Consider the following 27,674-nt stretch of genomic DNA (forward strand, 5'->3'; position numbering starts at 1 on the left):
TTTCTAATCTCCCAAAACCGAACACCCCTGCCCCGCCCCTGCCCTGAGGCTCTGCCCTTCCCCCTCTCCGAGGCCCCGCCCTCGCTCACTCCGTCCCCCCTCCCTCCGTCGCTCACTCTCCCCCACCTTCACTCACTTTCACCAGGCTGGGGCGGGGTTTGGGGTGTGGGAGGGGGATGAGGGCTCCGGCTGGCGGTGCTAACTCTGGGGTGGGGCCAGGGATGAGGGGTTTGGTGTACAGGAGAGGGCTCCAGGATGGGGCAGGGGATTGGGGTGCAGGGGGGGGTAATGGGCTCTGGGCTGGGGGTGTGGGCTCCAGGTGGGGCCAGAAATGAGGGGTTCAGGCTGTGGGAGAGGGCTCTGGGCTAGGGCAGGGGGTTGGGTGCAGGGGTGGTGAGGACTCCAGCTGGGGGTGCAGGCTCTGGGGTGGGGCCAGGGATGAGGGGTTTGGGTTGCAGGAAGGGGCTCAGGGCTGGAGCCGAGGGGTTCAGAGTGAGGGAGGGGTGCGGGCTCTGGGGTGGGGCTGGAGATGAGGAGTTTGTGGTGACGGACTGATGCCTGGCAACCTTGTGGACAGGTATCAACCCTAGGTCCTGTCCACACGGCCCAGTAACACCCTGCTGAGCTGAGCCACATGCTAGCCCAGGCCCCTGGCAGGGACGCTGAGCTGCTATGGTCACTAATAGTGTTAACTCTGCCACACACCACACACCACACCCCAGGAATAGCTGTAACCTAGACTCGTGGCACTGCAGGGCTGGAAGGGACCTCAAGAGGTCACCTAGCCCAGCCCCTGGTGCTGGGGCACGGCCTAGACCATCTCTGGCAGGGGTTTGTCCAATCTGTTCTTACAAACCTCCAGTGACGGGGATCCTGCAGCCTCCCTTGGAGCCAGGTCCAGAGCTTCACTGCCCTGAGACTTAGAAAGTGTTTCCTCATCTCCAGCCTCAGTCTCCCTTGCTGCAGCTTGCGCCCATTGTTCCTTGGACAGGCCCTCGCCCTGCCCGCTGCGGGCACTGGGGGTGTCACCAGGTGTGAGCATCGCTGTTATCGCACTGAATGGCTGAGGGCGCTGGGCTGGCTCGGGGGGCAGTGAGGGCAGCTGGGGCCTTTCACTCCCCAGTCACCGATCTCAGCCCAGGCTCAGAGTCCGGCTCCCAGGGAACAGGAGCTCATGTCGTAATTCTCGTCAACGGCAGCCTGACCGGCCACCTCCGCAGGGAGACCAAGGCCTGAAGGGGCCACAGGGACGGTTCCTCCCCAGGGAGAGGCTCCAGCAGGTGTCAGGGCTGAGCCACGTTGGCAGGACAGTGCGGGGCTCACATGGCCGCTGTGACATCCTCGTACCCTCAATACCCAGAGCTCCAGCAAGAGGGGTGTAAACCCCACTTGTACCCACAGCACTGAACTCACTGACACTGCCCCAAGGCCCCCGCTCCTCCCAAGGTTGGGGGGGAAATAAATGACACTGGAAGAGAGGGGCCAGGAGACCGTGGCCCCATCACTTTTACTGATAGGAGGGCTAGGTCTCCCACTTTTTACCGGCTGTAAGGGTGAGCGATGGGGGGCAGGAGGGGGCAGAGAGGAGCGACCACAGGGGCAGGGTGTTGGGACGGATGAGGCGGTGCGGAGGTGGAGTCTTGGGGAGAAGGGGTGGTGTGGGGGCGGGGTCTTGAGAAGAGGCCGTGTGAGGGCCGTGGCTCAGGGAGAAGGGGCTGTGTGAGGGCAGGGGTTCGGGGAGAAGGGGTGGTGTGGGGGCAGGAGCTCCAGGAGAAGGACCCACGTGGGAGGGCAGGGCCATGGTTCAGGCACCGGTGGCCCCTCTACTTTTAGGGAGCTTCCATCACTCCTGGGGAGAGGACCATCCCGGATCCTGATCCATGGGCACATCTGTGTATTTGCTGGGTGCGCAGAGCTCTCCAGGAGGAGACACTTTCTCACTGACCCAGAAATCGGTGCTGCGAGGCCCCACTGCCCAGGAGGCCAAGGGCTCTCACTCCCCTGCCCTGGGGGTGAAGGGAGGGGCCCTGGGGCTGCTGTTCCCTGTCCCAGGAATGGGGTGAAGGGGACGTGGACACAGACAATCTCCCTGCTTGTGCTGTGAGGGGCAGACCTGGATCCACGCTGGGCTTCAGAGCCTGAGCTCCAGCCTGAGCCTGAACGTCTATGTGGCTATTTTTAGTGCCAAAGAGGGAGCCCCACAAGCCTAAATCTGTCCACCCCGTTCGGGGACTCGCTGCCGTGGGCTGTGTACATGAACCCAGAGTGTGTCCAGAGTCTGGGTCTGAAAGTTCCCAGCGCGTCTGATCCAGGGCTGGTTAATGAGAGAGAGGGGGGTGGCTGGCCCAGTCATTAGATGGAGACACCAGAGGCCCCTGGGGCTCTGGGACGGTCTCTGTGACCATTATCTGCTCTGGGAGACGCCCAGGTGCAGCTGCAGAGGGTCTGTGTCGCTAGCATCGTCCATGGGACAATCGCTCTGGGAAGAGTTCAGGCTGATTTGTGGGGGTCTCCATTTTCAGCCTGATTTTGGGGGCGAGATCAGGGGCTCGGGGGAATTTTTTTACCCAGGGCAAATTAAATAGCAGCTCTGGAGTGTTTCATAGCTGATGTCCTGAGTCTGACCTGCCCGTAACTTTGTGTTTCTGGGGATGTTGAGAGTCACTCACTGGGATTTGGGCTCCTCAGTTGCTCAGACAGGTTTACAGTGAAGCTGGGTGAAATGTTTTGGACAAATAGTTTATTTGCTGCAAAATTATATTTTGGGTCGACAGAAACGATTCGCGAATCCCTGTCGAGTTTGCTGACGAGTTTCAATGAACAGAAAGGTGCCGCCGCTTCCCTTCCAGCCTTTAGCCCCATGGCCAGGCCCCCAGCGGGGAGCCCCCCGTTCAATCCCCCCGTGGGATGCCATGAGGGCTTGAGCTGCTGGGCTCTGGGGGTCTGATGACGTCTCCCTGTGTCTAAACACTGCCCTGGGCACTGGCCAGAGCGTGGGAGCAAGACTGACCCTGCAGCCCAGTGTGTCGGGCTCCGACCTGGGAGACCCAGAGTCCAACCCCCCTGCTCCAGTCACCCTGTAATTATTGATCCATAACCCCAGTGACGGGAGGGGTTACGGCCCCTGGCACACCAGTGTCTCAGGCCATGTCTGCCGGGGTTTCCTTGCACCGGCGCAAACCCCCAGGGCAGACTGGCTGTGCGGATGTGAACTGGGACGGGCGCCTGGTGCAGCTTCCCCCAGAGGGATGGGGCAGGAAGTGGGGAAATGCCCCCTCCCCTCCCCACTGCCCTGGCCTCATTAGCAACAGCCTATTAGTACGCATCCCCCCCCCCCGCCCCTGGCCCCGAATCCTCCACTGCACTGCCGCCCCTGTGAGCCCAACCCAGACCACTGCCCCATGGCGGACGGGCTGGGCCAGGAGAGGGGAGGGGCTGGCTGTGGGGTTTGCCTGGCTGGAAGGTGGTCCCCGTGGGGCCTGCCAGCATGGAGAGTCCCAGCTGCGCCCCCTGGGGCAGGGCTGCACCCCCCGTGTGTGTGGGGCCAGCCCCAACCTGCTCTTAGCGAGAAACCAACCACACATGACCCCAAAGCAAGAGAGATTCCCTGGGGCCTGCCTCTCCCTTACTCCTCTGGCTCCTGCCCCTCCCTTACCCTTTTCTCACCCCTGTGCCCACCTGGACCCTGCGTCTATTCTGACCCCTCCTCCTCGCCCCTCCCCTTCTTCCCACGCACTTTCTGCTTCCCTAGGCTCCTCTGCCCCCCACTTTGCCTCCCTGGCATGTGCCCCTGCCTTCCGCCCACCTCTGCCCCATCGGAAACCCCCCTCCTTCCTCCCCTGCCCTCCTGGCACCTTCCCCTCTCCCCCAAACATCCTCTGCACCCTGGAGCCCACCCATCACTTCACACCCCCACTATGTCCTGGCATCCACCTCTCCCCTTTCCCTCCTCTGCTGCCATGTCTCCCACCCTTTCCCTCACTCCCATCTGATTCCTTGGTGCCTGCCACTTCCCTCACCCCCTCTGCCCCCTGATGGCCGTCTCACCCCTCACCCTCTTCTGCTGTCCTGGCTTCTGCCCTTCTTACTCCCCTCAGCCCTCCTGGCACCTGCCTCTCTCCCCACCCTTTCTGACCCCTGGCACGCACCCTTCCCTCACCCCCCTGTGCCCACCCCTCCTCTAGCCCCACTCTGACGCCCCAGCACCTGCCTCTCCCCAATGCCGTCTCCTAACACCTCCCTCTACCCACCTGCCCCTGCCTCTCTCCTTTCCTCTCTCTGCCCTCTGGTGCTTGTCCCTCTCTTCCTCTGCCCTCCCTGTGTCTGCCCTTCTGCTCAACCCCCTCAATCCCCTTGGCACCTACCCTTTCCCTTACCCCCCGCACCCTTCTGGTGCTGACCCCTTCCCTCCTTCCCCCTGACCTCCCAAACACCTGACCCTCCCCTTGTCCCCTTCCTCCCTGGTGCCTACCCCCTTACCTCCCTCTGCCCCACTGACCTCACTCTCCTCTCACCCCTCTGCCACCATCATCCATGCCACCTTCTCTTTATTTCTCATCTCTGCCCCTCCCCTCGCCCTCTGGCTCCATGACACCTGCACCCCTCAGCACCCCTCTAGTACCCTGGTGCCAGCTCCTCCTCTGTCCCAAGTCGCAGCTCTACCCTTGCCCCATCTGCCTCCCTGGTGCCTGCCATTTCCTTTGCCCCCTCTGCCCTCCTGGTGCAAGTCCCTTCCCTCGCCCCCCTTTGGACCCCTGGTCTCTGCCCTTCCCCTCACCTCAGCACTGGCCCGCCTCTCCCCTCACCCTCTCCTAATCTCTGGGTCCCACCCCTCCCTTCATCCTTCCTCTGCCCCCCTGGTGCCCACATCTCCCTTCACACTCCTCTGCCCCCCTAGATCCTGCCGTTCTCCACGCTCCTCTCTCTGCCTCCCTTCTGCTCACCTGCTCCCTCACCCCCCATTCTGCCCCCCGGCACCAGTGCCTGCCCATTCGCTACCCACCATGGTTCTACCTCCCCACTCCTCATCATCTCACCCCCTGGCAGCTCACCCTCCCCTTGATTTCCGCTGCCCCATTGGAGCTCCCCCATTCCCTCACACCCCTCTGCCCCTTGGTGCCCGCCCCTTCCCTTGCCGCCCGGAGCCCCCTGGAGTCCATCCCCTTCTTCTCCCATGGAGCCCACCTCTCCCCCCTACCCCCTGCAGCCCCCGGGATCCTGCCCTTCACCCCCCCCCCCCCCCCGTTCTTATGGTGCCTGCCCCTTCCCTTGTCCCCGCATTGCCCTTGTGCCTGCCCCTCCCCTCTACCCCTCCCCTCTACCCCTCCCCCCTCTACTCCTGTCACCTGCCCCTCCCCCTCCCCCTCTACTCCTGTCACCTGCCCCTCCCCCTCCCCCTCTGCTCCTGTCACCTGCTCCTCCCCTTTCCTCTCCCAGCATCAGCCTCTCCCCTCCCCCGCCCCCACTGACACCTTCCCCCCCCCGTCCCCCGCTCCTCCTGCCCCCCCCCCCCCCCCCCCCGTTGTCTCCTCACAGGCAGAGGGGCCCTGACTCCCCTCAGGCAACAACCCCCCCGCCCCCAAGCGATTAACGGGGATGCAGGTTAATTTCCCTTCGATCCCAGTGACCAGCCCCTGCCCCCGGCCCTGACTCTGTGACTCTCTCCCCAGTGGACGTGACTCTGGATCCAGACACGGCAAATCCCCACCTCGTCCTGTCTGAGGATCTGAAACGTGTGAGAGATGGAGACAGACGCCAGGATCTGCCCGACAACCCTGAGAGATTTGATCCCTGTGCCCTTGTCCTGGGCGCTGAGGGGTTCGCGGGCGGGAGGCGTTACTGGGAGGTGGGGGTGGCAGACAAGACGAGATGGATTCTGGGGGTTTGTAGGGAATCTGTGAGCAGGGAGGAGTGGGTCACACACACACCTGAGGATGGATACTGGGCTGTGCGGCTGTGGTATGGGGGATACGAGGCCCTCACCGACCCCCCGACCCCCCTCCCCGTGAGCGTCGAGCCCGGCCGGGTGGGGATTTTCCTGGACTATGCGGCGGGCGAGGTCTCGTTTTACAATGTGACTGACGGGTCCCATCTCTTCACTTTCACTGACACCTTCTCCGGGCCGCTCCGCCCTTATTTTTGTCCTGGTTACAGTGCTGGGGGTGAAAACGCGGCTCCCCTGATCATCTGCCCAGTCCCGGCTCCGGCCGGGGGCAATCTCTGTACCCAACTGTGACCCTGCGGCACAGACCGGCCCCCCCAGCGCTGCTGCTCCTCCCGCCCCCCTGTCGGGGGAGCCGGTGGCTGCAGCTACTAGAGTTTTTGTGCTGACCGGACGCTGCCAGTTTCCCTTTTCCACTGGAGGGTCCAGACGAAAACCAGACACCTGGCAACCCCCAGCCCTCACCTTGCCCCGTCCCCTGCCCCAGGGGTAGCAGAGGGTGGGGGATGGGGTCGTTCACTCCTGCCAGAATTTTTTACCCCTGTTAAATCTCAATGTAAAATAGGAAAGAAAAAAGATGATTCTAATTTAGAAAATAGTATTTTAACAAGGTGAAAATACATTAGTGACTCTAATTTAAGGTTTCACGTGCCAGTAATATATTTTAACATTTTTAGGAGGTCTCTTTCTATAAGTCAATAATATATAACTAAACTATTGATGTATGTAAAGTAAATAAGGTTTTTAAAATGTTTAAGAAGCTTCATTTAAAATTAAATTAAAATGCAGAGCCCCCCGGACTGGTGGCCAGGACCCGAACAGTCTGAGTGCCACTGAAAATCAGCTCGCATGCTGCCTTTGGCACATGTTCCATAGGTTGCCTACCCCTGCTATATACAAAAATGTCTTCTACAATCTCTTTTTTTTGGTTTATTTTTCTTTAGAAATATTATTTGCAGGCAATGTACTTTGAGTGTGCACTGTTGATTTCAAAGTACTGCCAGGCTTTCCATGTTCTTGGTTATAAGGACACAACAAATGTAGTTTGAGAAAGAAATAGAGAAGGGGTTGTATTCCTTTACTGAATCATCACAAATTAACTTAATATGCTGGCACTTAATGACACATAACATTAAATTTGGTGAAGTTTTATTGGGAGACCTTTCTTCTCGGCCATAAATCAGTCGAAAGGGTGATATTTTTGTTGTCATGTGAGGTTTAGAGTACAAAGAAAAGAAAGTTGCTCCAGGAAATTCATCACAATTCCTCTGGGTTCTGTCCACCACCTTCTGGAATGCTCTGTAAAAATAGGTTTCAGAGGAGCAGCCATGTTAGTCTGTATTTGCAAAAAGAAGAGTACTGGTGGCACCTTAGAGACTAACCAATTTATTTGAGCATAAGCTTTCGTGAGTACAGCTCACTTCATCGGATGCGTTTAGTGGAAATGCTCACTGTGTTTTCCACTAAATGCATCCGATGAAGTGAGCTGTAGCTCACGAAAGCTTATGCTCAAATAAATTGGTTAGTCTCTAAGGTGCCACCTGTACTCCTCTTCTTTTTTCTGTAAAAATAGTGACTGATTGGTCCAATTCCTTGATATTAGCGATTGAACCTAATTTCTTGAAGAGCTGGCTGAGCAGAGTGTGAGGGGAGGCACATCACACGGCATTGCTAGGACTACTTTTTGTTTTAAACGTGATGTGTTATGAACATTTTCAATGTAATCATTCAGTTTTGAAGATTTATTCACAATACGCCATCCATGGCAGAGTGCCCTAAACTTACGTTGATTATTTGAAAATAAATACCCTCACGTTATCTTGTGATGGATTCATCTGTGTTTTTATCAAGTCTGCTGCTGTCTAGGTGCCATGGTCTGCTGAAGCTCTGTGTCACAGGGCCATGATTGTGTAACTGACCATATAGTGAAAATAACACCAAATGTAAACTGTTACCTCGTTATTCAATTCAGAACCTAGATCTGCCAGTATCTGCTCTGGACAGCCATGTTAATATATAATTTCACATGTCTTCTTCTCCACCTCATGTGCTTTCATAGTTCTAAGTGGAAATTCTTCTACCTATTTTGAAAAATCATCTGTAGCTGTCAGTACATACTGGTATCGCTTCTGAGATACTGGATATCGCCCGATTAAATCTGCTCTCAGCAATTCCCAGGTTTTAACAACCTATGTGCAAGAACACAGGCTAGAGTTATCATTTGGATCTTTCCTATGACATTTGTATTATAATCCCATCTATAGTAAGCAAAGTTAACATTATAATGTGGTTTCTGTAATGGTTGATGTCTGCACACAGTCAGAATCTAACTTTTGGTGTTTTTCAGAAGTAAATAAATACAGGAAAAATTTCTGCAACCGAGAACTTGCATAAATACACCTTGCAGGGTCGGCGAGTTATATGGGTCTGTGGTGCTCGTGCTCCAGCAATATTCAGGGCCCGGGATCCTGGGTCCACCAATGTTTGGGGCCGGGTCTCTGCCCCGGCCCCACCTGCTGCCCCCATGGGCCTCCCCTGGAGCGCCCCCGGCCCCGCCAGCTGCTCCACGCAGTGCTCCCTCACCGGCCGCTGCTGGCTACAACACAGGGACCGGCCCTGGAGGCAGGCTGAGGTGGCTGCTGCGCCTGCGGAGGGGGGAGAGGAGGAGGTGGACATGTGATGGCAGCCCCCCCCCAGCACCTACTGGGAGATGACTCCAACTCCGAGGAGGGTTCCTGGGGTCTGGACCTGAGCAGCTGGGGAATGGGTCTGTGTTGGACTCGTGCCCCCGCCCGCAGTCACCTCTCCTGCCCCACGCTTGGCAAGGAGATGCCCCATCCCCCACCCCCAGTGATGCTATGGTGACAGGCAGCAGCAGGGGAGGAGGTTCACACATGACAGCAGCCCCCCCCCCCACCTTCTGTCACCCACCACAAGGGAGGTGAGGGGTCTTCCTGGACCTGAGCAGCTAGGGCTTGGGTGAGCGTCGTCACACCCTGCCCTCTCCCGCCCTCCGCAGTCACCTCTCCTGCCCCAGGCTGGGCAAGGGGCAGCCCCATCCCCCACTGGACAACGACGAAAAGTGTTTGCTGCCTCCTGAAGAACATCGCAGAAGAAGGGGCGACATTTTGTTTTAATTTTAGAAAGTATTTGCTTTTGAGGGCTATTGATCCAAGAGTGCTGGGTTGTTTCTCTATTCAAAAGAGTATGAATAAAGTTGATATTCTTAGTTAAATACATTTTTCTTATGATGGTGATATTGTGAAATAGAGGGAAACTGTTAAATGCTTCCTGTTTCCAGTCCACTTTTACATTATTAAAAAAATATAAATCGGCTTACAAGGCAGGTGTGAACGTCCCACTTGGCTCCACTCTGCATCTTTAGGAGCCTAAATAACTTTGCAAATGTGGCACAGAGACTAAGGGGCAGATTTTAGAAGGTCTGTAGACACCTAAAGATGTAGCTTGGCATCTACTGGGATTTTCAAAAGCACGTAGGCGCCTAACTCCCATTGGAAGCGAGGTGCCCAGGCACCTTTGAAAATTCCCCTGGAACGACTCAGCCAGCTCACCACAGGCTGCTTCCCCCACAAAGGGTCCCACTTGGGCACCTACAATTTTTGGCCTCAACTTTTTTTTATTATTGTGTCAGTGAGTTCAGTTCAAGGGAGGGTGACCCCCTCAATCAGGACAGGCTAAGTGATACTCTGCTGCCCTTTACTCATACAATAAAGATAACACAATTTCATTATCCCCACATTCAATACTGAAGTGATTTGTTATCCAGCACCAGCCACAGTTGATCACTTTGGCAACACAGCCCTGTCTGCTGGCTACCTAGGCAGATTCGGTGTGTTCATGTAAATACAGTCTGCACCTGAAGGCTTCCCCTCCCCAGCTAGCTGCTGGGGGGAGAGCTCATTCAGACACTGCTTGCACACGAAAGAATCTGGATCCTGACACATCCCTGTACATCACTGGCACCGAAAGCCACAGCTCGTACCTGTGTCCTGCTTTTCTTTCTCTCCCCATGTCCTGTTCTTCTCTCCTCCTTCAGCTCTTACCCGTCCAGCAGCCCTGCTCCACCCATATTAACTCCTGCAGCCATTAGCCCAGATAAAATTAGGAGGATGTGGGGTGGCCTTACCGTTGGCCAGGCGAGTGGGCAGGGACCTGCTCAGAGACACACACCCTGTGCTGCACCCAGAGGGCAGAGACCAGCCAGGGCTGGACAGCAACGTGATACCACCAGGGCCGGCCCTACCGTTTTTGCCACCCCAAGCAGTGAAACCGTCGCCACCAAATTGCCGCCGCAGACGGAAGAACGAAGAACCAACCCCCACAGGTGGCAGAAGACAAAAGTTACCGCCGTGGGCAGCACAAGAGAGAAGCTCCCGGGGAATTGCCGTAGCGGACGGCAGAAGAAAAAAGCTAATTGCCGCCACCATGGCAACACATGTGGCTCCCTGAAGGCACATAGACGGCCTCCCCTATCTGACTGCCTCCCCAAGCACCTGCTTGGGATGCTGGTGTCTGGAGCCGGTCCTGGATACCATGCTGGGATTAACCCTTTCCTTTAGCCCACCCCAGCAGCCCCAGCCGGTCACTGCCACTCGACTGCCCATGCTCTGACCCCAGGGACCCAGGTTCAGCAGCTCGGGGGAGTCACTGGGTGAATGTGTGGAGCAGAGTAACCAGGGCTCCCTGCATTCCAGGGTCCCCCTGTGTGATGGGAAAGGCCCCGCGCTGTCATGCAGCCCTTAGGGGCTGGGCAGTGAGTGTTATTATTGGTATAGCGCCCACGAGTGAGCCAGGCACTGCAGAGACAGAACAAGGGGCTGCTAGCCCCACAGGGCTCCTGGTCTGAGTGCAGACAATGCCCAGCAAGGGGAGCAGCAAACATTGGGGGAGGAGGCACGAGGGTCCCATTGTGGGGCCAGCCACTCCCTGAGCCCATCCTGTGCCTGTCTTCTGGGAGTGGTAGACAGTATTGTAGGACCCTGATGGCTGCATGCTGGGCCCTGGGTCACCCCCTAGGGAACAGGGCAGGGCAGAGGCAGCCTGAGGTTGGGGGGAGCTGGAGGCTGTGGGGGAGCGGGAGCATCCTGGGAGCTGGGACAGGGTCACTGGAAGCCAGGTGCGTGGCCCAAAACCTGGTGCTGTGTTCGCTCCAGCTTCCCACTCTGTGCTGCAGGCTCTGTTGGGGTCAGATGCTGTGGTGAGGGACCCAACCAGATAGATTGAAGAGAGCGAGGCTCTGTCTGCATGGGGAAGGGGCAGCAGTTCTGTTAAATGGGTTCCAGTTTTGTAGACTCATCATGGGGTGGCGCGCTCACATATCACCCTCAGCTGCTTCAGAATGTCTTGGCAAGCAACTTGCCTAAGTTTACCCTCTTTGACACCCCTTTAATTATGTCTCACAGTCTCAAAGATCCAAGAGAAAAAGTCCCCTGCTGGGGTCCACTCTGAGTCCAAGTAAACCCCAAAATAAAATCTTTTCCCTCACTCTGCTCCAGCCTCCAGCTCTCACTCAAGCTCCTCCCTATCCTCAAATCTGGAGCCCTCAGTCCTCCTTCCCGGAGCTGGGTTTGGATTAGTTTCCATTGTGGAATCAGATGACTCCAGCCATCCTTCCCGGAGCTGGGGTCATTTCAGACTGTTGCCGGCACCCAGTGCCGAGAGGCTAAACAAAAGCTGGAGTTGGTTCGCTACCCGTGTGCTACACCCAATAATCACAACGGGGTGGAGAAGCAGAAAAGTTTATTTGCAGCTGCAAAAAGGTACAGGGAGAATAAAATCTCAAATCCTGCACCCAGAGCAGGAAGTTACACAGGCTTTTATACATCCTTTTTCCCAGCATACTTATCCAATAGCAAGCTGCCCCAAGTATCCATATAGCCAGCCAATCCAGTTCCCAGCTAGTTCCCTGGTTCTCTGTATCATTTGTTAAACTATACATAAAGCTGCTTTATTCAGCATTGTTCTTCCATATCTGCCCTGTTTGGCCTTGCTTAGTTTCAGGCAGTCTGACTCTGCAACATATTGTTGCAGATCCTCAGCATAACTGCTGTGTGTGCCTCCAGGCCGGGGGGGGCCAAGGACACTTGGGCCTAGTACGCAGAGCTGCTGCGAGTGTCTCCGGTCGGGAGGGGGGGGCCAAGGACACCTGGGCCTGGTGCGAGGGGGCTTCATCGACACTCGTGGTCTTCCATCCCCTCGAGTTACCTAGTGGCCATGCCCCAGTGTCCCCAACAACTCCCCCCTTTGAGAACACTCAACCTTGGCTCTGAGTTTTCTCACTTGGGCTACTTATTTCTTTACAATAGGACTTTGCATAAGCACTTTGTGATAGCCCTGAAGAGAATGACTTATTAACTTTTGCAAAAGGGCCCTAACACATAACACTGCACAGCATAATACCAGTAATATAAGCAATACAGGAAAGAGAATTTTCAATAGCAGGCTAAATAAACCACCGAGCCAAGACGACAAACCCCAGCCTGAAAACAAGGTTTGCAACCAATCGTTCTCTGGGGCAGTATAGGCAACCTGTGCTCCGGCTTGGGCATGGGCCTCAGCCTGTACCACCTTTTCATAGATCTCATAACTGCTATCATTTACATATACACAACATCGGGGCCCGATGAGGGCACAAACCCCTCCTTGGGATGCCAAAGCCAGCCTGTTTTGGAGGCTGAGCTGCTGTACCTCTTTATTTAATGTTTTTACTGCTGACCCTAAATCACTAACCGAGTCCTCTAACTCTAAGGCCACCTTCTCAAGTACCATCTGCAGCCTTACAGTATAGCGGCCTATGCATGCCATGGCTGGTCCGGAAACCAGTGGCGCTATTCCCAGTACAGAGCACCCTACAACCCTTCTCGGTTGTGAGGGGATTCTTCATATTGCCCTCCAATGCCTTAGTCAGTCGCCGCAGGGTCTTTTCTCGTGACTCAACAGAAGTGTCTCGGGCATTTCTAATCTTTCCTTTGGGCAGTGTGGCAATTATGGAAAGATGAGGAACTCCATGAGCTATATAACAGCTACCTGTCCAGTTGGCTGGCAGCACCTTGTAAGCCTTTCGGCCACATACAAAATAGTGACCCTGTAGGGCCCAGTAAGGACTGTTTCTTAAGGGGATTCCTGGGATATTTAAGGCTGCTTTGGCTGTTTTTCCAAACAGTTCATATGCCCCTAAGGGGACATCCCATTTTTTTTGATTGGGTACAAGTGGGGGCGTATTTAATTGTGCCGTTCAAATTACACTCGCCATAGGGACCACTACAAACTCACCATTGGCTTGCTACATTGGAGATGTTAACTGGACGGCAAGTTACATTTCCAAACCCTTCTTTTATGGTAAGATTATTTGTAAGAGTTTCCCTAAAAGGGGAGGAACCATTACACCCACACTGCTTGGCCTCCCCTGTTGGTCTTTATTCAATATTCCATCAGCCCACTGTGTAATAACACAGGAGCTTTTTCCCACAGGACGCCCATAGTGATCAGATTGGTTTCGGGTAAAACATAACACTCCCTCAGTGAGTACTGCAACTGAATACTCCTGGTCCTGATAGGTGGCCTGCTGTAAAGAGGTCTTATTCCAGTACGGCGAGTCCGTTCTTTCCTGCTCTTTGGTGGTGGCTAATTCTGCTAGGCTCAAGGGCAGCATGTCAAGGGGCATTCCCGTTTTGGGGGATAGTGGAGTTGGAGCACATACCCAGCAATCAGTCTGGTTTGTTAAATTAGCAACATGGTGCGCAAGCGAAACAAAGGAGTTATGCTCCCGATATGCACAGTTTGGAAATACCAATACAGAGAATAACAATGTTACCCAATTAATCATCACCAGAGTCTTTTTAACCCAGGGTCTCCAGTACCTGGGTGGGGCCCATTTTAGCATTAAGGTGCCCGCTATTTGTGTCTTTTAAACAGTAGCTTTAGCCCGAGATCGTCACTAGATGAGGAGTCAGCAGGTTGGACGGTCCACTGTTCTGCTGACGAGGGGGCGGGCACTGCCTTCAGACGAGAGTGATGGATCCAGTTCTTGTGTCCCTCGATCTTTGCCGCTGTATGGGAGATCAGCAGGACGGTATAGGGTCCTTTCCACTTTTCCTGGAGAGGCTCGTCTTTCCAGGTGCGAACAAGCACGGAGTCACCGGGCTGTAAGGAATGGACAGGAGAGTTCAAGGGGAGAGGCTGGGAATCCTTAGTATACCTGTGAAGAGACAAAAGAACAGCAGACAGGGAACACATATACTGTGACAAAAAAAACATTACCCAACTCCCATTCCCCTGACAGAACCAGGTGCCATTCATAGGCCATGCCCTTCCAAACATAATTTCAAAGGGACTGAGCCCTAATCTACCCTTTGGGAGAATGCGGATACGGAGTAGGACGAGGGGCAAAGCATCAGGCCATCGCAGTGAGGCTTCTTGGCACACTTTTGAGAGATGCCGTTTAAGGGTCTGATTGGTACGCTCCACTACCCCACTGGCTTGCGGTCTCCAGGGCGTATGGAGTTTCCAGGGGATCTGTAAGGCATGTGAGATGCTTTGAATGATTTTTGACGTGAAGTGTGTCCTGTTGTCAGATTCCATCCACAGGGGGAGTCCAAAGCGAGGAATGATCTCCTTAACAAACTTGAGGGCCACTGTTCTGGCAGTGCAGTTACGGCATGGGAAGGCTTCTGGCCATCCGCTGAACCGATCCACTATAACAAGGAGATATTTGAACCCTTGGGTCCGGGGAAACTCAGTAAAGTCTATTTGCCACACTTGTCCGGGGCCCGGAGTGGGTTCTAGGGCAGCTGGTGGCACAGGATGTCCCGGTCGGGGGTTATTCTTTTGGCAGACTAAGCAGTCCGCTTGTACCTGGGCAGCCAGGGGTCGGAGTCCGGAAGTGATAAAGTATTTTCCCATTAGTTGGATAAGTGCTTCCCTGCCAGCATGAGTGGTTTGATGTAGTTTCTGCAGCACTGGCCGGATCAGGCCCTTTGGTAAGAGGACCTTCCCTTCGGGGGAATGGAGCCATCCCTCCTTTTCCCGGAGACCGAGTTTGTCAGTTAGCTGTCTCTCCTCCCCAGAGTACTGGGGGGTTGGAAGCTCCCCTACCGATGGGATAAGGGCAGCATATGGGCGTTCTCAGTCTGAGGGGATGGCAGGGTGGCAGCATGCTTAGCCTCTCTATCTGCCCGGGCGTTACCTCTGGCCACATCTTGATCCTCCCTCTGATGGGCTTTACAGTGTACCACCGCCACTTCTGAGGGGAGTTGTACGGCTTCTAGGAGCCGGACGATTTGGGGCCCGTACTTGGCTGGGGAGCCTTGGGCTGTCAGCATTCCCCTCTGCTTCCAGAGGCCAGCATGAGCATGCAGCACACCAAAAGCATACTTTGAATCAGTAAAAATGTTGACCCGCTTTCCTTTTGACAGTTCAAGTGCACGGGTCAGGGCTATTAGTTTGGCAAGCTGGGCAGAGGTCCCAGCAGGGAAACCTTCGGCTTCCACAGTGTCATGGAGGGTCACGACAACATAACCCGCCCTCCTTTGCCCAGCTATTACAGTACTGCTACCATCAGTGTACCACTCATAATCTGCATTTGGGAGGGGTACATCCTTTAAATCCGGACGGCTGGAGTACTGGACATCTATGATCTCTAAACAGTCATGTTTCTGTTCCTCTGTTTCTGGCAAGAGAGTGGCTGGGTTAAGGGAGGGTCAAGGCTGTAAGGTGACTTCAGAGTTCTCTAACAGCTTAGCCTGGTACCGAGCAATCTGAGCCTGGGTGAGCCAAAGCCCTCCCTTTGCATCCAATACGGCTCGGACCATATGGGGAGTATAGATTTGCATAACCCCTCCCAATGGTAGCTTCTCGGCTTCCTCAAGCACTAGGGCAGTAGCTGCGACCGCCCGTAAACATGCCGGCCAACCCTTTGCAACCTGATCCAATTGCTTAGAAAAATAAGCCACGGGACGTCTCCATGCTCCTAACAGCTGTGTGAGCACTCCTAGGGCCACTTCCCTTCGTTCATGTACATACAACTGAAACGGCTTAGAGAGATCCGGCAGGCCCAGAGCCGGGGCTTCCATCAATTTTCTTTTCAGGATTTTAAATGCCCTGTCAGCCTCTGGGGTCCAATAGAAGGGGTCATGATCTGCTCCTTTTACACAGTCGTACAGGGGTTTAGCCCACAGTCCAAACTCTGGGATCCATATCCTGCAAAAGCCGGCCATACCCAGAAATGCCCTGAGCCGCTTACGGTTACTTGGGGTAGGAACTTGACAGATAGCTTCCTTTCTTTTGCTTGAAAGCTGACGCTCCCCTTGCCGTATGTGAAACCCGAGGTACCGTACCTCTGGGAGGGCAATTTGAGCCTTACTCCGTGCTACCCGATATCCCTGGAGTCCAATAAAATTCAGGAGGCTCACGGTGGCTTTAAGGCGGGGTGTTTGGCCCACAGTGGCAATTAACAAATCATCTACATACTGCAGAAGGAGGGCCTCCTCATTATCCCACTCCTGTAGGTCCCTGGCCAGAGCCTGGCCAAAGAGGGTGGGGGAGTTTTTAAATCCCTGGGCCAACACTGTCCAGCAAAGTTGCTTTTTAACCCTTTTTCGGTCCTCCCATTCGAAGGAGAAGATCTCCTGTGACGGGGTGGCAACTGGGATGGTAAAGAAAGCATCTTTCAGATCAAGGACTGAAAAATGTGTATACTGTCCCCCTATAGAAGCCAATAAGGTATACGGGTTAGGGACAAGAGGGTGCAGAGTCTTAACCCATTCATTGACTGCCCTTAGGTCCTGTACCAGCCGATACGTGCCATCAGGCTTCTGTACGGGTAGAATGGGAGTGTTCCAGGCTGACTGACATTCCCGGAGAATACCATACATTAGGAATTGATCTATAGTTTCCTGTAAACCTTCTCTGGCTTCCCTCTTGATTGGATACTGTTTTACTTGCACTGGGCCTTTCCCTGGTATGAGCTGAATAGTAATGGGGGTCTGATGGGTGGCCTTTCCTGGAATCCCTGATGCCCACACGAGGGGGTACACCTGGTCTTCCCACGGGCTCCATTCTGGGGCTTGCATGGCTGAGGGCTCAACTGCAAGGGTCATGATCCATGCATTCTCAGGGGGTAAGGTAAGGGTTATTTCGTCCTCAGTAAAATGCAGGGTGGCACCGAGGCGACAAAGCAGATCCCGTCCCAGCAGAGGTGTTGGACACTCAGGGAGGGATACCAGCTTGTGGGATATAGTCCTGTTTCCCAAAGCGCATTCCGCTGGGGCATACACTGGGCACTTGGTGTCCCTGCCTGTGGCTCCCACCACAGTAAGGGAATCTGCTACTGGCAACTGAAGAGGCTGATTTATGGCAGTTCGGGCCGCTCCAGAGTCCACTAAAAAATCTATTTCTGAGCTTCCCAGCCACATCTTTACTCGGGGTTCTGGGGGTAGGGTGGTCCGTCTCCCCTGACACCCCTATTCCTGCTCCGCCATCGCCATCATAGGGGCACCCCCCTTTTCTTTCCTCTTTGGGCACTCATTTTTCCAGTGTCTCTCCTGTCGACACAGGGCACACTGGTTGCGACCCAGTCGTCTCTCCTGCGAGCCCGGACGGTCGCGTCCACGGCTCCTTCCTCCCCGGCCACTTCTCTTAGTGCCGGCCTGTACCGCTGTTACCATCAATCTCACTTGCTTTCTCTCCTTCTCTGTCTCTCTCAGACTATAAGCTCGGTTTGCAGTCTCTAAGATTTGTGCCATGGTCATACCCATTAAATCCTCCTTTTTTTGTAACTTTCTCTTAATATCAGGGGCTGCTCTGCTCGTAAAAATTCCCTTAATAATTGACTCAGTTGCCTGATCATCGGGGTCTGCATTAGTGTTCAGTCGAATGGTGTCCTGAATACGCTGTAGAAAGGCCCCTGGGCTTTCTTTTAAATCCTGCATTACTTCATATGGCTTTGCCCAATTATTATGTCGGACAGCCGAGTGACGGAGTCCATGCAAAAGCAACTCCTTATAGGAGGTAAGGCGGGTCATATCCCCATGATCATTTGGATCCCACCTGGGGTCTGCTCGGGGGACTTGTGCATCCAGGTCAGGGACATTAATATGATCCCGGTCGTACCGTCTCTGCGCCTCCTCCCTTGCCTTGGACACAACCTGTTGTCTTTCAACCTCAGACAATAGGGTTCGCAGGAGGATGTTACAATCATCCCAGTCTGGCTTGTGACTACTGAGGCACCCCTCAAAGACTGATATAAACCTGCTTGGGTTGGTGGAAAACTCTCCTGCCTGTGCTTTGAAAGCAGCCAAATCCACAGGATTAAAGGGCACATGAGTATAAACCTGCATAGTCGTGGCCGGACGCCTGTCCGATCCAGACCGGGCGACTTTCGTTTCGGTGATTAAGGGGTATAGGCCAACCATTGGGGACTTACAAGGTGTGGGTGTAGGGGCCGAAGGGGACACCAGCTCTGCCATTACAGTGGGGGTGGGGGTCTGGGGACTAACATTAGCTGCTACCGAACCAGTCGGAGTCAGATTACAGTGCTGTAAAATATCTGGTCGACTACATAAAGTCAGAAACAAATGCGCATACATATGTTCATTCCATTTCCTTGTTCTCTGACAGAACAGGAGTAACTGAAGGATCGTGTTGTAATTAATTGACCCTCCTGGTGGCCACCACTCCTGGTCCTCTAGTTGATATTGAGGCCAGTCAACTGTACAGAATCGTTTTAATTGGCTCTTAGTCATCGGATCCGCACCAAATACCTTCCAGTTTGCTAGAATGCACTCTAGGGGCGTACACCGTGCCCTAACGCCTGAGCTCTGTCCCTGTCCCATACCTACAGGGTAACTCTGGGCGTCCCCAGGTTCCAACAGAGCATACAATCCGGATTTCAAAAGGTTCCTACCTTATCCAAGGGACCGGTTCTTCACCGTGGCCTGCAGCTGCTCCTCCCCCATGTCTAAGGGGCCGGTTCTTCACCGCCGTCCACAACTGCTTCTCCACTATATGAGTGCGTTGCACCGTTGTGCCCTCCGGGGTCGATCAAATCGCGTCTCCTCCGAGGCCCCGGATGAACTCACCGGTGTGCGCTGGGCGTCGGTTCTCGCCGCAATCCTCGACCTCCAGGAGGGGTCCGGGCAAGGCTAAATGGCAGCCTCGAGCCCACCCAGGGACGCCAAAAGCTGTTGCCGGCACCCAGTGCCGAGAGGCTGAACAACAGCTTGAGTTGGTTCCTTACCCGGTGTGCTACACCCAATAATCACAACGGGGTGGAGAAGCAGAAAAGTTTATTTGCAGCTGCAAAAAGGTACAGAGAGAATAAAATCTCAAATCCTGCACCCAGAGCAGGAAGTTACACAGGCTTTTATACATCCTTTTTCCCAGCATACTTATCCAATAGCAAGCTGCCCCAAGTATCCATATAGCCAGCCAATCCAGTTCCCAGCTAGTTCCCTGATTCTCTGTATCATTTGTTAAACTATACATAAAGCTGCTTTATTCAGCATTGTTCTTCCATATCTGCCTTGTTTGGCCTTGCTTAGTTTCAGGCAATCTGACTCTGCAACATATTGTTGCAGATCCTCAGCATAACTGCTGTGTGTGCCTCCAGGCAGGGGGAGGGGGGGGCAAGGACACTTGGGCCTAGTACGCAGAGCTGCTGCGAGTGTCTCCGGTCGGGTGGGGGGGGGCCAAGGACACCTGGGCCTAGTGCGAGGGGGCTTCATCGACACTCGTGGTCTTCCATCCCCTCGAGTTACCTAGTGGCCATGCCCCAGTGTCCCCAACAGTTCCCTTTTTAAAAAAAACATTTTGGATTTCTCTGCCCACTTGAGAGAGAACGCGGAGTTTTTCCCACCAAAACTAAACAAAAATTTGATCATTAAAAACATTTGCAAATAAGTTTGAAGAATATGGGGGGGGGGGGGAAGTGGTTTCTTCTTCAATTTTCATGACCCTCTCCACCCCTGCTATTTTTGACCAGTTCTAATTATGAATAAATGTCTGTCTGTCCATGAATGATAAATATGTCTGCTACTGAAACATTTACAAACAACGGCTCTCATCAGGAGCCCTGAGGTCACATTACGCAGAGAAACACCCAGGCCTGCGGGGTTCACATTCTCAAAGACATAAACCGCCCCAGGATGGGAATGTCACACACAACACAGCGTGACTGGCCCGGGTTGGTCAGGTGCATGTTTTGCTGTTGCTGGCAAATTGTGCTTTTTTGAGGTGGGGGGGGGAGTTATATTTGAAAGGAGTTCTTCATCCTCTCCCACTCTCATCCAGGGGTGCCGGAACAGGGGGGACCAGGGCCCACCACTTTTTACTGGCCATAACTGTGAGCGACTGGATGAAGAGGGAGAGAAGGGAGCGGGGGGGGGGGGGGCAAGGGGGGGGAATGAAGTGGGAGCTCAGGGAGAAAGGCGGCAAGAGGGGGGGCCTCGGAAAGGGGCGGTTTGAGGGGGCCAGACGTCAAGGAGAAGGGATGGCACAGGGGCTAGGCCACAGTTTGGGTGCCAGCAGCCCCCCCCACTTGTAGGAAGCTTTTGCCCATCCTGCCATCGTCTCAAATAAATTTGTTACAGTAAGAAAACTTTGAGCAACAAGGAGACTCAGAGACCCACAATATAACCGCTAAAATCCTCACCCACCCCTGGAGCTGGGCAAACAGAATTTTCTGGTCACTGGCAATTCCAAAAAAAAAGATGGAAAAAAACTGGTTTCAGGTTGAACAAAACATTTTTCCAAATTTTTGATGAACCAAAAAGCTTTTTTTAAAAAACAAAAACAAAAAGACACAGGAACATTTCAAGGGTTGTAACGTTTTGAATTTTTAAAATAAAACTGAAGGACATTTTTAAACAAAAAATTGTTTCAAACTGAAAAATCAAAATGGTTTGTTTGGAAAGTGTCTAAACGAAATGCTTCGACTTTTTAAGAACGGGGGGAGGGGCTGGACGTGAACAATTCAGCAGACTGGATATGAATTCGCAAACTGCTGAATCTAAAATAGGTTTAGATGAAAAGTTTCGCCCAGTCTAGTCCCCACCATTGAGGGGCATCGTAGGAGGGATCAGCTCTTCTAGCTGGTTCCCCAGCCCAAGTCTGTCTCCATTTAATGGGTCCCTCCCCCCCACTCCAGTTTAGGGTTGCCAATTTTAATTGGACCTATTCCTGAAGATTTTATCACATGACATAATCTTTAATTAAAAATTAATCTTTAATTCCTGCAGACTCCCGGTCATCCTGGAGGATTGGCAATGCTACTCCAGTTTCCTGGGCCACACCCGTGTCCCCACCTAATGGATCCCTTCCTCTGGGTTCCTGGGGGAAGCGTCTGTCCTCCATGAGCAGGTCTCCTTCCCCATTCTCCAGGGCTGGGTCTCGATTCCTGTTTCTAATTCCCTGGGCCTAGTCCCCGTCCCTGTCACACACTGCGGTGAGCTCAGATTCCTGTGAATCCTGCAGACTTCCAGGCTGCCGGGAGGGATGAGTCAGCAGCTTGCTGAAGACGAGTCGCGGGTAGGCAAACACTTTCCCTCTACCTTTCCAAAACCCACATAGGTATAGTGAGACCAGCACCCCCACCACCCCCACCACTCCACGCACCATGAGATGGTTCCAGGACGCTGGCTCTGAAACAAAAGAGAGAGAAAGGCCCCATTACTAAGGGACTCCGTTAAATCATCCCTCTGCTGCCATGAGGATCCCAGAAGATGAAGACGTTCCTGGGATACAGTAAGAGCTGAGTTGGGTCATGTGCACATGGGCACCACTCAGAGCAGCGGGAATGAGATCTCCAGGCTCATTATCCCCATCGGCCAACCTGACGGAGGGAGAAAGGTGAGCCCGGCAAAGCAGCCCCTGTTCCAGAGTCTGGGAACTGGGATTTTTAAGATGCTCCAGGATGGGGTCCCTCAGGTCTTAAAGTTAGAGGGGACGGTTATGATCATGTACTCCAGCGTCTCCTGAAGCGTGGGGAAGGGCTAGCCATGGTGGGAAGGGTGGGGTTTGAAGACGAGTACATGAAAATGGGGGAGTGGGGTCGCTAACACATTGCTGACGGGTGAGGGGCACGATTGGTTTCTTTGCCTTGAGGAGGGGGCTCAGCTTTTAAAAGTTTTGGGAAGAATAATTTAGTCTGAGCCCTGGCATAACCCAGGCCAGAGAACGTCGCCTACTGATTCCTGCACCCAGTCCAGTGATTTATGGCACTGACTTGGTATCAAGAGGGATTTTATCATACGTTGAAATCCAGCTGCAGAAGGGAAAGGGCATTAGAAGCTGAAAGACCCCAGAAGTGGCTCTGGTTTTCTACTCGAAATAACCACCCGGGGCTGATTTTCCCCGGCCCAGCGCCTTGCAGTCATGCACCCATCGCCGAGTGAGTTCGGTGTGCAGGCAGGCTCCCAAATCCAGACAGTGGCGCTTCACATCCGCTTTGCCCTGGCGTCAGGGACTGCCCTGAGCGCCCACCCTGCAAACACTTACACACCTGAGCCCTCCCACTGCCATCCAAGGCTACTCCTACGGATGGAGTTAAACACATGACTAAAGCGTTTGCAGAGGTTCCAAAGAGCTGAGGCTCTGTGTAAAAGGAACATTACTTCAGTTATTCCAATCTTGGGTTGATGAGATGCTCCTGCCCGCCCCCTCCCTTCACAGCTGAGTCTCCCACCCAGTGGAATTCTCCAAGGAACTTCCCACTCCAAGAGACAGAGGTGCCTGAAGTGGCCATTAACCTCTTAAGTCCCTTTGTGAATCCAGCCCTAACCGTTCATCGGGACAAGTCCTCAGCTCCCTGCAGCTCTCCCGTTACCCAGGTCGCACGGTGCAGGTTTCCTCTCACCCATCAGACTTCGTTTTTAAAGGAAAGCTGAGATGCAGGAGATCAAGGTGGCGCTTCCAATGAACAAGTACCAGGTCACCCACCCCATGGGATTCAGCCTCGTATGGTCCTTGCTCCAGACCCCCTAACTCTGTGGGTCTCAAGCAGGGCTACACGTATCCCTGGGGTACACAGAGGTCTTCCGAGGAGTAGGTCAACTCATCTAGATATTGGCCTAGTTTTACAACGGGCTACATAAAAAGCACTAGCAAAGTCAGTGCAAACTAAAATTTCAGACAGACACTGACTTGTTTACACTGTTCTATACGCTACACCCTGACATGTAAGTACAATACTTATTTCCAATGGATTTATTTTATAATTGTATGGTACAAATGAGAGTCAGCAATTTTTCAGTAATAGTGGCTGTGGCAACATTTGTATTTTTAGGTCTGATTTTCTAAGCAAGTCGTTTTTAAGTCAGGTGAAACTTGGGGTACGCAAGACAAATCAGACTCCTGAAAGGGGTGCAGTGGTCTGGAAAGGTTGAGAGCCACTGCCCTAACTCACCTCACAGCCTGGGACGTCTTCTCGACTGACGCTCTGCAGGGAAGTTAGAGATGAAGGACAACACCAGAGCCCAGCTTCCCATTAGGGGGAGGGGGAGAAAAGACTCACCCCTGGGCCTTTCCTTGTTACAGGGACCCACAGTGACACGGACTCTCTCTCACTCTGCAGCTTCTCAGGCTCTGCTGCTGGGAACAGCTGCGGGTGGATAAAAGGCAGCCAGGTTCTGTCTGAGACGTGTGCCGCGGAGCTCAAATGGATCTGCCAGAAAGAAGCGGCCGTGATATAAACAGTGCAACTGAGGATCCACATTTGTGTATCTGTAATGTGAAGTACCCCCCTGTTTAGTCTCCTGGGTAGGGCCCTACCAAATTCACCCATCCAGTTTGGTAAATTTCATGGTCATGAGATTTTTAAAAGTCTTTTAAATTTCACAGTTTTAGCTATTTCAATCTGAAATGTCACCCTGTTGTAACTGTGTGGATCCCATCCCAGAAGAGGGTCATGGGGGGGTCTCAAGGCTATTGGGGGAGGGGTGTCACGGTATCGCTCCCCTGACTTCGGCACTGCTCCTGGCAGTGGTGCTACCTTCAGAGCTGGGCTCCCGGCCGGCAGCCACGGAGCTTTCTGCTGCTGGGGGAGGTTCCTGGCGGTGGCTCTGATCTGGCCCTGGGAGCAGCCCATGCAGGGGACGAGGTCCTGTTCCTCCCCAGCCCAGCCCGAACTTGCAGCTAGAGCCTGGCACACGGTAGGAGCCCCTGCCCGGGACGCTCCCAGCCCTGCCCCTCCCCCGTTCCAGGGTCCAGCACTCAGAGGTTAAAAGGGCCTGGAGCTGGCGGTTGGCGGGGTTCCCTCCTGACCACCGCGCTCTGGGCAGTTGCCCGCATCACCCACCCATAAGGTTGGCCCTTCCCCCCCCCCTCCCCCAACCTCCCACCCTCACTTCTGCACTGTTGCTGGCAGCAGTGCTGCCTTGAGAGCTGGGCACCAGACCAGCAGCTGCTGCTCTCTGGCCGCCCAGCTCTGAAGGCAGCGTAGACGTAAGGGTGGCAGTTCTGTGACATATTCCCCCCCTCCCCCAGCCAGATTTCACAGGGGAGACCAGATTTCACAGTCTGTGATGCATTTTTCATGGTCATGAATTTGGTAAAGCCCTACTCACGGGGCGGGACTGGGGCTTTAGGCAGAGCAGAACTCTGGGCGGTGCTGGGACTCAGGTGCCCCGCGCAGTCACAGTTCCTCTCCTCGGTCCTCCTCACTGGGCTGGGGCCTTGGGGTGTAATTTTTAACTGCCCCAAACCTGCAGTAAGTTAATACCCTGCAATGTACCCGGGTACCCGGGGCTGGGAGGCACCTCGCCACCACCTGCCCTTTGCCTGAGGGAGCCTTGTCTGTGCCTGCCAGGGGTCAGCTCCCCAACTCCACTGGCCACACGCACTCGCTGCTGGGCCTGCAGTCACTGCAGGGTAGCAATAGGCCCACTCTGCCCTCCAGCCCTCTGAGCATCTGTCTGGAGCGTCCAGTCCCTGGTCCCCTGGGCACTGGCAGGATTCACAGATTCACTATTTCCAAAGGAACAGTAACATCCTCGGCCCCAGCTTACCAGGTCCAGCTCAGATCACTGCTCCACTTAACACACAGCGCTGCCATAGGCTCACAGCGAAATCACGCCTCAGTTCAACAAAGCCAAGAGTCGAGTGAAAGTGTTGGAAACAAATGGTTACATATAACAAAGTCATAACATGCGTTCTAGAGCCTAGACCGAACTAACAAGGTATTCTCCTGTCTAACCAAGTACAGCTCACCCGAAATCCTTGCAGCACTTCACAGCCAGGCAGGCTCGGACCCTTCTTTCATGAGACATGCGTACGGTCAGTTTGTCTCTGAGGGGAAGGATTCAGTAGGTCTCTGCACACCGAGAGAGATCAGACCGATCCTTTGTCTTTATGCTTAAACACCACAGATGGACACACACACAGCCCCCTGCTGTAGTTTCTTCCTGTAGATTTCCTTTTTTGTGGATTTTGCAATCTAATTTTGCACCTGGCTCAGTGCGCAAAGAGACATCCAACATCAGGCACACAATACACAGATGGCCAGACAGGGAGGTAACCTCAGTTGCCTCCTGTCTGAAAGGAGCATCTGGGGTACATCACCTCCCGTGACCTGCCTTAACTCCAAGACCTTAAGGGCATCATTGTCAGTCTAGAGACACAGCTCCTTACATAGTATCCGTACAGAGGTCTTGCTCCGATTATGGTGACCATTGGGCTACTGGCCCTTGATACAGACCTCACATGCCCCCTTTGGAGAGGGGGAGGGAGAGGGAGAGAGGACAGCCCCCCCCGCCAAGCCCAGAGAGGGAGGGAGAGGGGCGGAGCCCCCCCCAGCCCGGAGAGGGAGGGAGAGGGGTAGAGCCCCCCCCCAAGCCCAGAGAGGGAGGGAGAGGGGTAGAGCCCCCCCCAAGCCCGGAGAGGGAGGGAGAGGGGTAGAGCCCCCCTCCCACAAGCCTGGAGAGGGAGGGAGGGGGGACGGAACCCCCCCCCAGCCTGGAGAGGGGGAAAGGGAGGGGGGAAGAGAGGGAGTTGGCTCAGGAGTCACGTGGTGGAGTCACAGCCGAGGACTGTGTAGCTTAGGATAAGGGTTTCAAGGGCAGAGCTGGGTACGGCTTGTCGAAGTCCCTAAATAGTCTCAGAGTAACAGCCGTATTAGTCTGTATTCGCAAAAAGAAAAGGAGGACTTGTGGCACCTTAAATTGGTTAGTCTCTGAGGTGCCACAAGTACTCCTTTTCTTTTTCCTAAATAGTCTAAGTCCAGTGGGTGGAGCTCCGAGAAAATTCCGGGAAATTTGCCTTATCCGGCCCCTCTCTCCATTGGCCCAAAAAACTAGGGGTGGAGTCACTGCGAGGCTTTAAAGGGCCCCCCTCCCAAGCTGGGCAGGTCAGAGCCCCGCAGAGGCTGGGGAGGCTCCGGGCGCGGACGGTCGCTGCTGAGCCAGTGAGAAACGTGCAACCCGCGCCGGGCTCGTGGGGGGAGTGCTGGGACACGGGGGGGCAGGGGCTGGACCCCTCCCCCTCCCCGGAACCCAGACTCGTGGCCTGGGCATCGTCTCTGTCCCCCCTCCCCCTCTCTGAGCTGGGGGGCTCTCTGTCATGTCTCACCTCCCCGCTCTGCCTCTGTCCCTCTCTTTCTCCCTCTCCAGGCTGGGCTGGGGGGGGGTCTATGTCTTCTCCCCCCTTTCCCCCTGTCACGGAGTCCCCGGGCGATGCTCTGGAACTCTGCAGGCTCGGGGGGACGGCGTGCCCCTCTGTCCCCTCCCCGCCCCCCTCTGCGGGCTCAGGCTGGGGGGGCGGCGCGCCCCTCTGTCCCCTCCCCGCCCCCCTCTGCGGGCTCGGGCTGTGGGGGGCGGTGCGCCGCTCTGTCCCCTCCCCACCCCCCTCTGCGGGCTCAGGCTGGGGGGGGGGGCGGTGTGCCCCTCTGTCCCCTCCCCTTCCCCCTCTCCGGGGATTGGGGGCTCCAGGCTGGGCTTCCCATGGGCATTCTCCCCCTGCCTGCTTTCCCAATGAAAAGGGGGAAGGAAAGGGCCACTCACACAATTTCCCCGCCCCGCTGCCCCATGGGGGAAGTTTTGTACATCAAGTTTTAATGGTTCTTTCACCCACTGAGTGGGCACTTGGCCTTAGAAAATTACTGAAGTGTAAATGGAAAAGTTGATTAAAATTGATCATTTAAATTGAGGCGTTGGACTTGGTGATTTAATTGCCTTGATTTTACTCAATCCATCCTGGTTCTCTCCCCCGCCCACCAGCTCCCCGCTGCTGTTAGGATTCTCTACTTCCTCTCGATTGCAGGAGGTATGTGTGGGGAGGGAGGGTTTTTTCCTCCTGTCAACCCCAGCTGGGTGCCTGTCACGCATGGGTGGTACCCGGTGGGTGGGGCCCGTGGCAGATCAGGTCTCTGAAGCCCTGGGGGTGGAGGGGCTGATGGCGTTTAAGGGAGTTTAATCATCATGGCACCGCCTCTGGCAGGGGGTTGGGCTGCTGGGCAGGGAACGAGAAACCACAGATCGCCCCACTGACCTGTCCTGCTGGGTCTGTCTCGACTTTCAGATCGGCTGGAGAGTCCAGAGCAGGGTGTGCTGGGAGCCAGGGCCAGGACCCCCGCCCCAGCTTGGCGGCTGCTGCTGAATTGGACCCAGTCACAGAGAGGAGCCGAGCTCAGCCTAGCGCCTCCAGCAGCGTGTGCAGCCCGAGTGTCGCTGAGAGAGACAATGGGGGGGCCAGCAGCTGGACCTGCTGGGAGCGAAGAGCGACTGCA

The 27,674-nt window shown here is 54.6% G+C and overlaps 2 protein-coding genes and 1 long non-coding RNA gene across 3 annotated transcripts in view; 1 reads left to right on the forward strand and 2 right to left on the reverse strand.

Moving 5' to 3' along the window:
* The window catches only part of LOC102947874 (E3 ubiquitin-protein ligase TRIM39), a 30,703-nt gene extending 23,461 nt beyond the window's left edge, over nucleotides 1-7,242 (forward strand). Inside the window, exon 6 of the mRNA XM_037915205.2 lies at nucleotides 5,670-7,242. Coding sequence (XP_037771133.2) covers nucleotides 5,670-6,235 — 566 coding nt within the window. The 3' untranslated portion in view covers nucleotides 6,236-7,242. The remainder of the gene's footprint in view (nucleotides 1-5,669) is intronic.
* LOC119567802 (maestro heat-like repeat-containing protein family member 1) overlaps nucleotides 1-27,674 on the reverse strand; it is a 129,361-nt gene that overhangs the window by 76,441 nt on the left and 25,246 nt on the right. The gene's annotated exons all lie outside the window — the stretch shown is intronic.
* On the reverse strand, nucleotides 21,144-25,146 carry LOC122462980. Its single transcript, XR_006285899.1, has 3 exons — nucleotides 23,361-25,146; nucleotides 22,458-22,549; nucleotides 21,144-21,597 (listed from the first exon to the last, which is right to left on the reverse strand). It is a non-coding gene; the product is annotated as an uncharacterized LOC122462980 (long non-coding RNA).

Source organism: Chelonia mydas, chromosome 14, assembly GCF_015237465.2.
Source record: "Chelonia mydas isolate rCheMyd1 chromosome 14, rCheMyd1.pri.v2, whole genome shotgun sequence".
Classification (NCBI taxonomy): Eukaryota; Metazoa; Chordata; order Testudines; family Cheloniidae; genus Chelonia; species Chelonia mydas.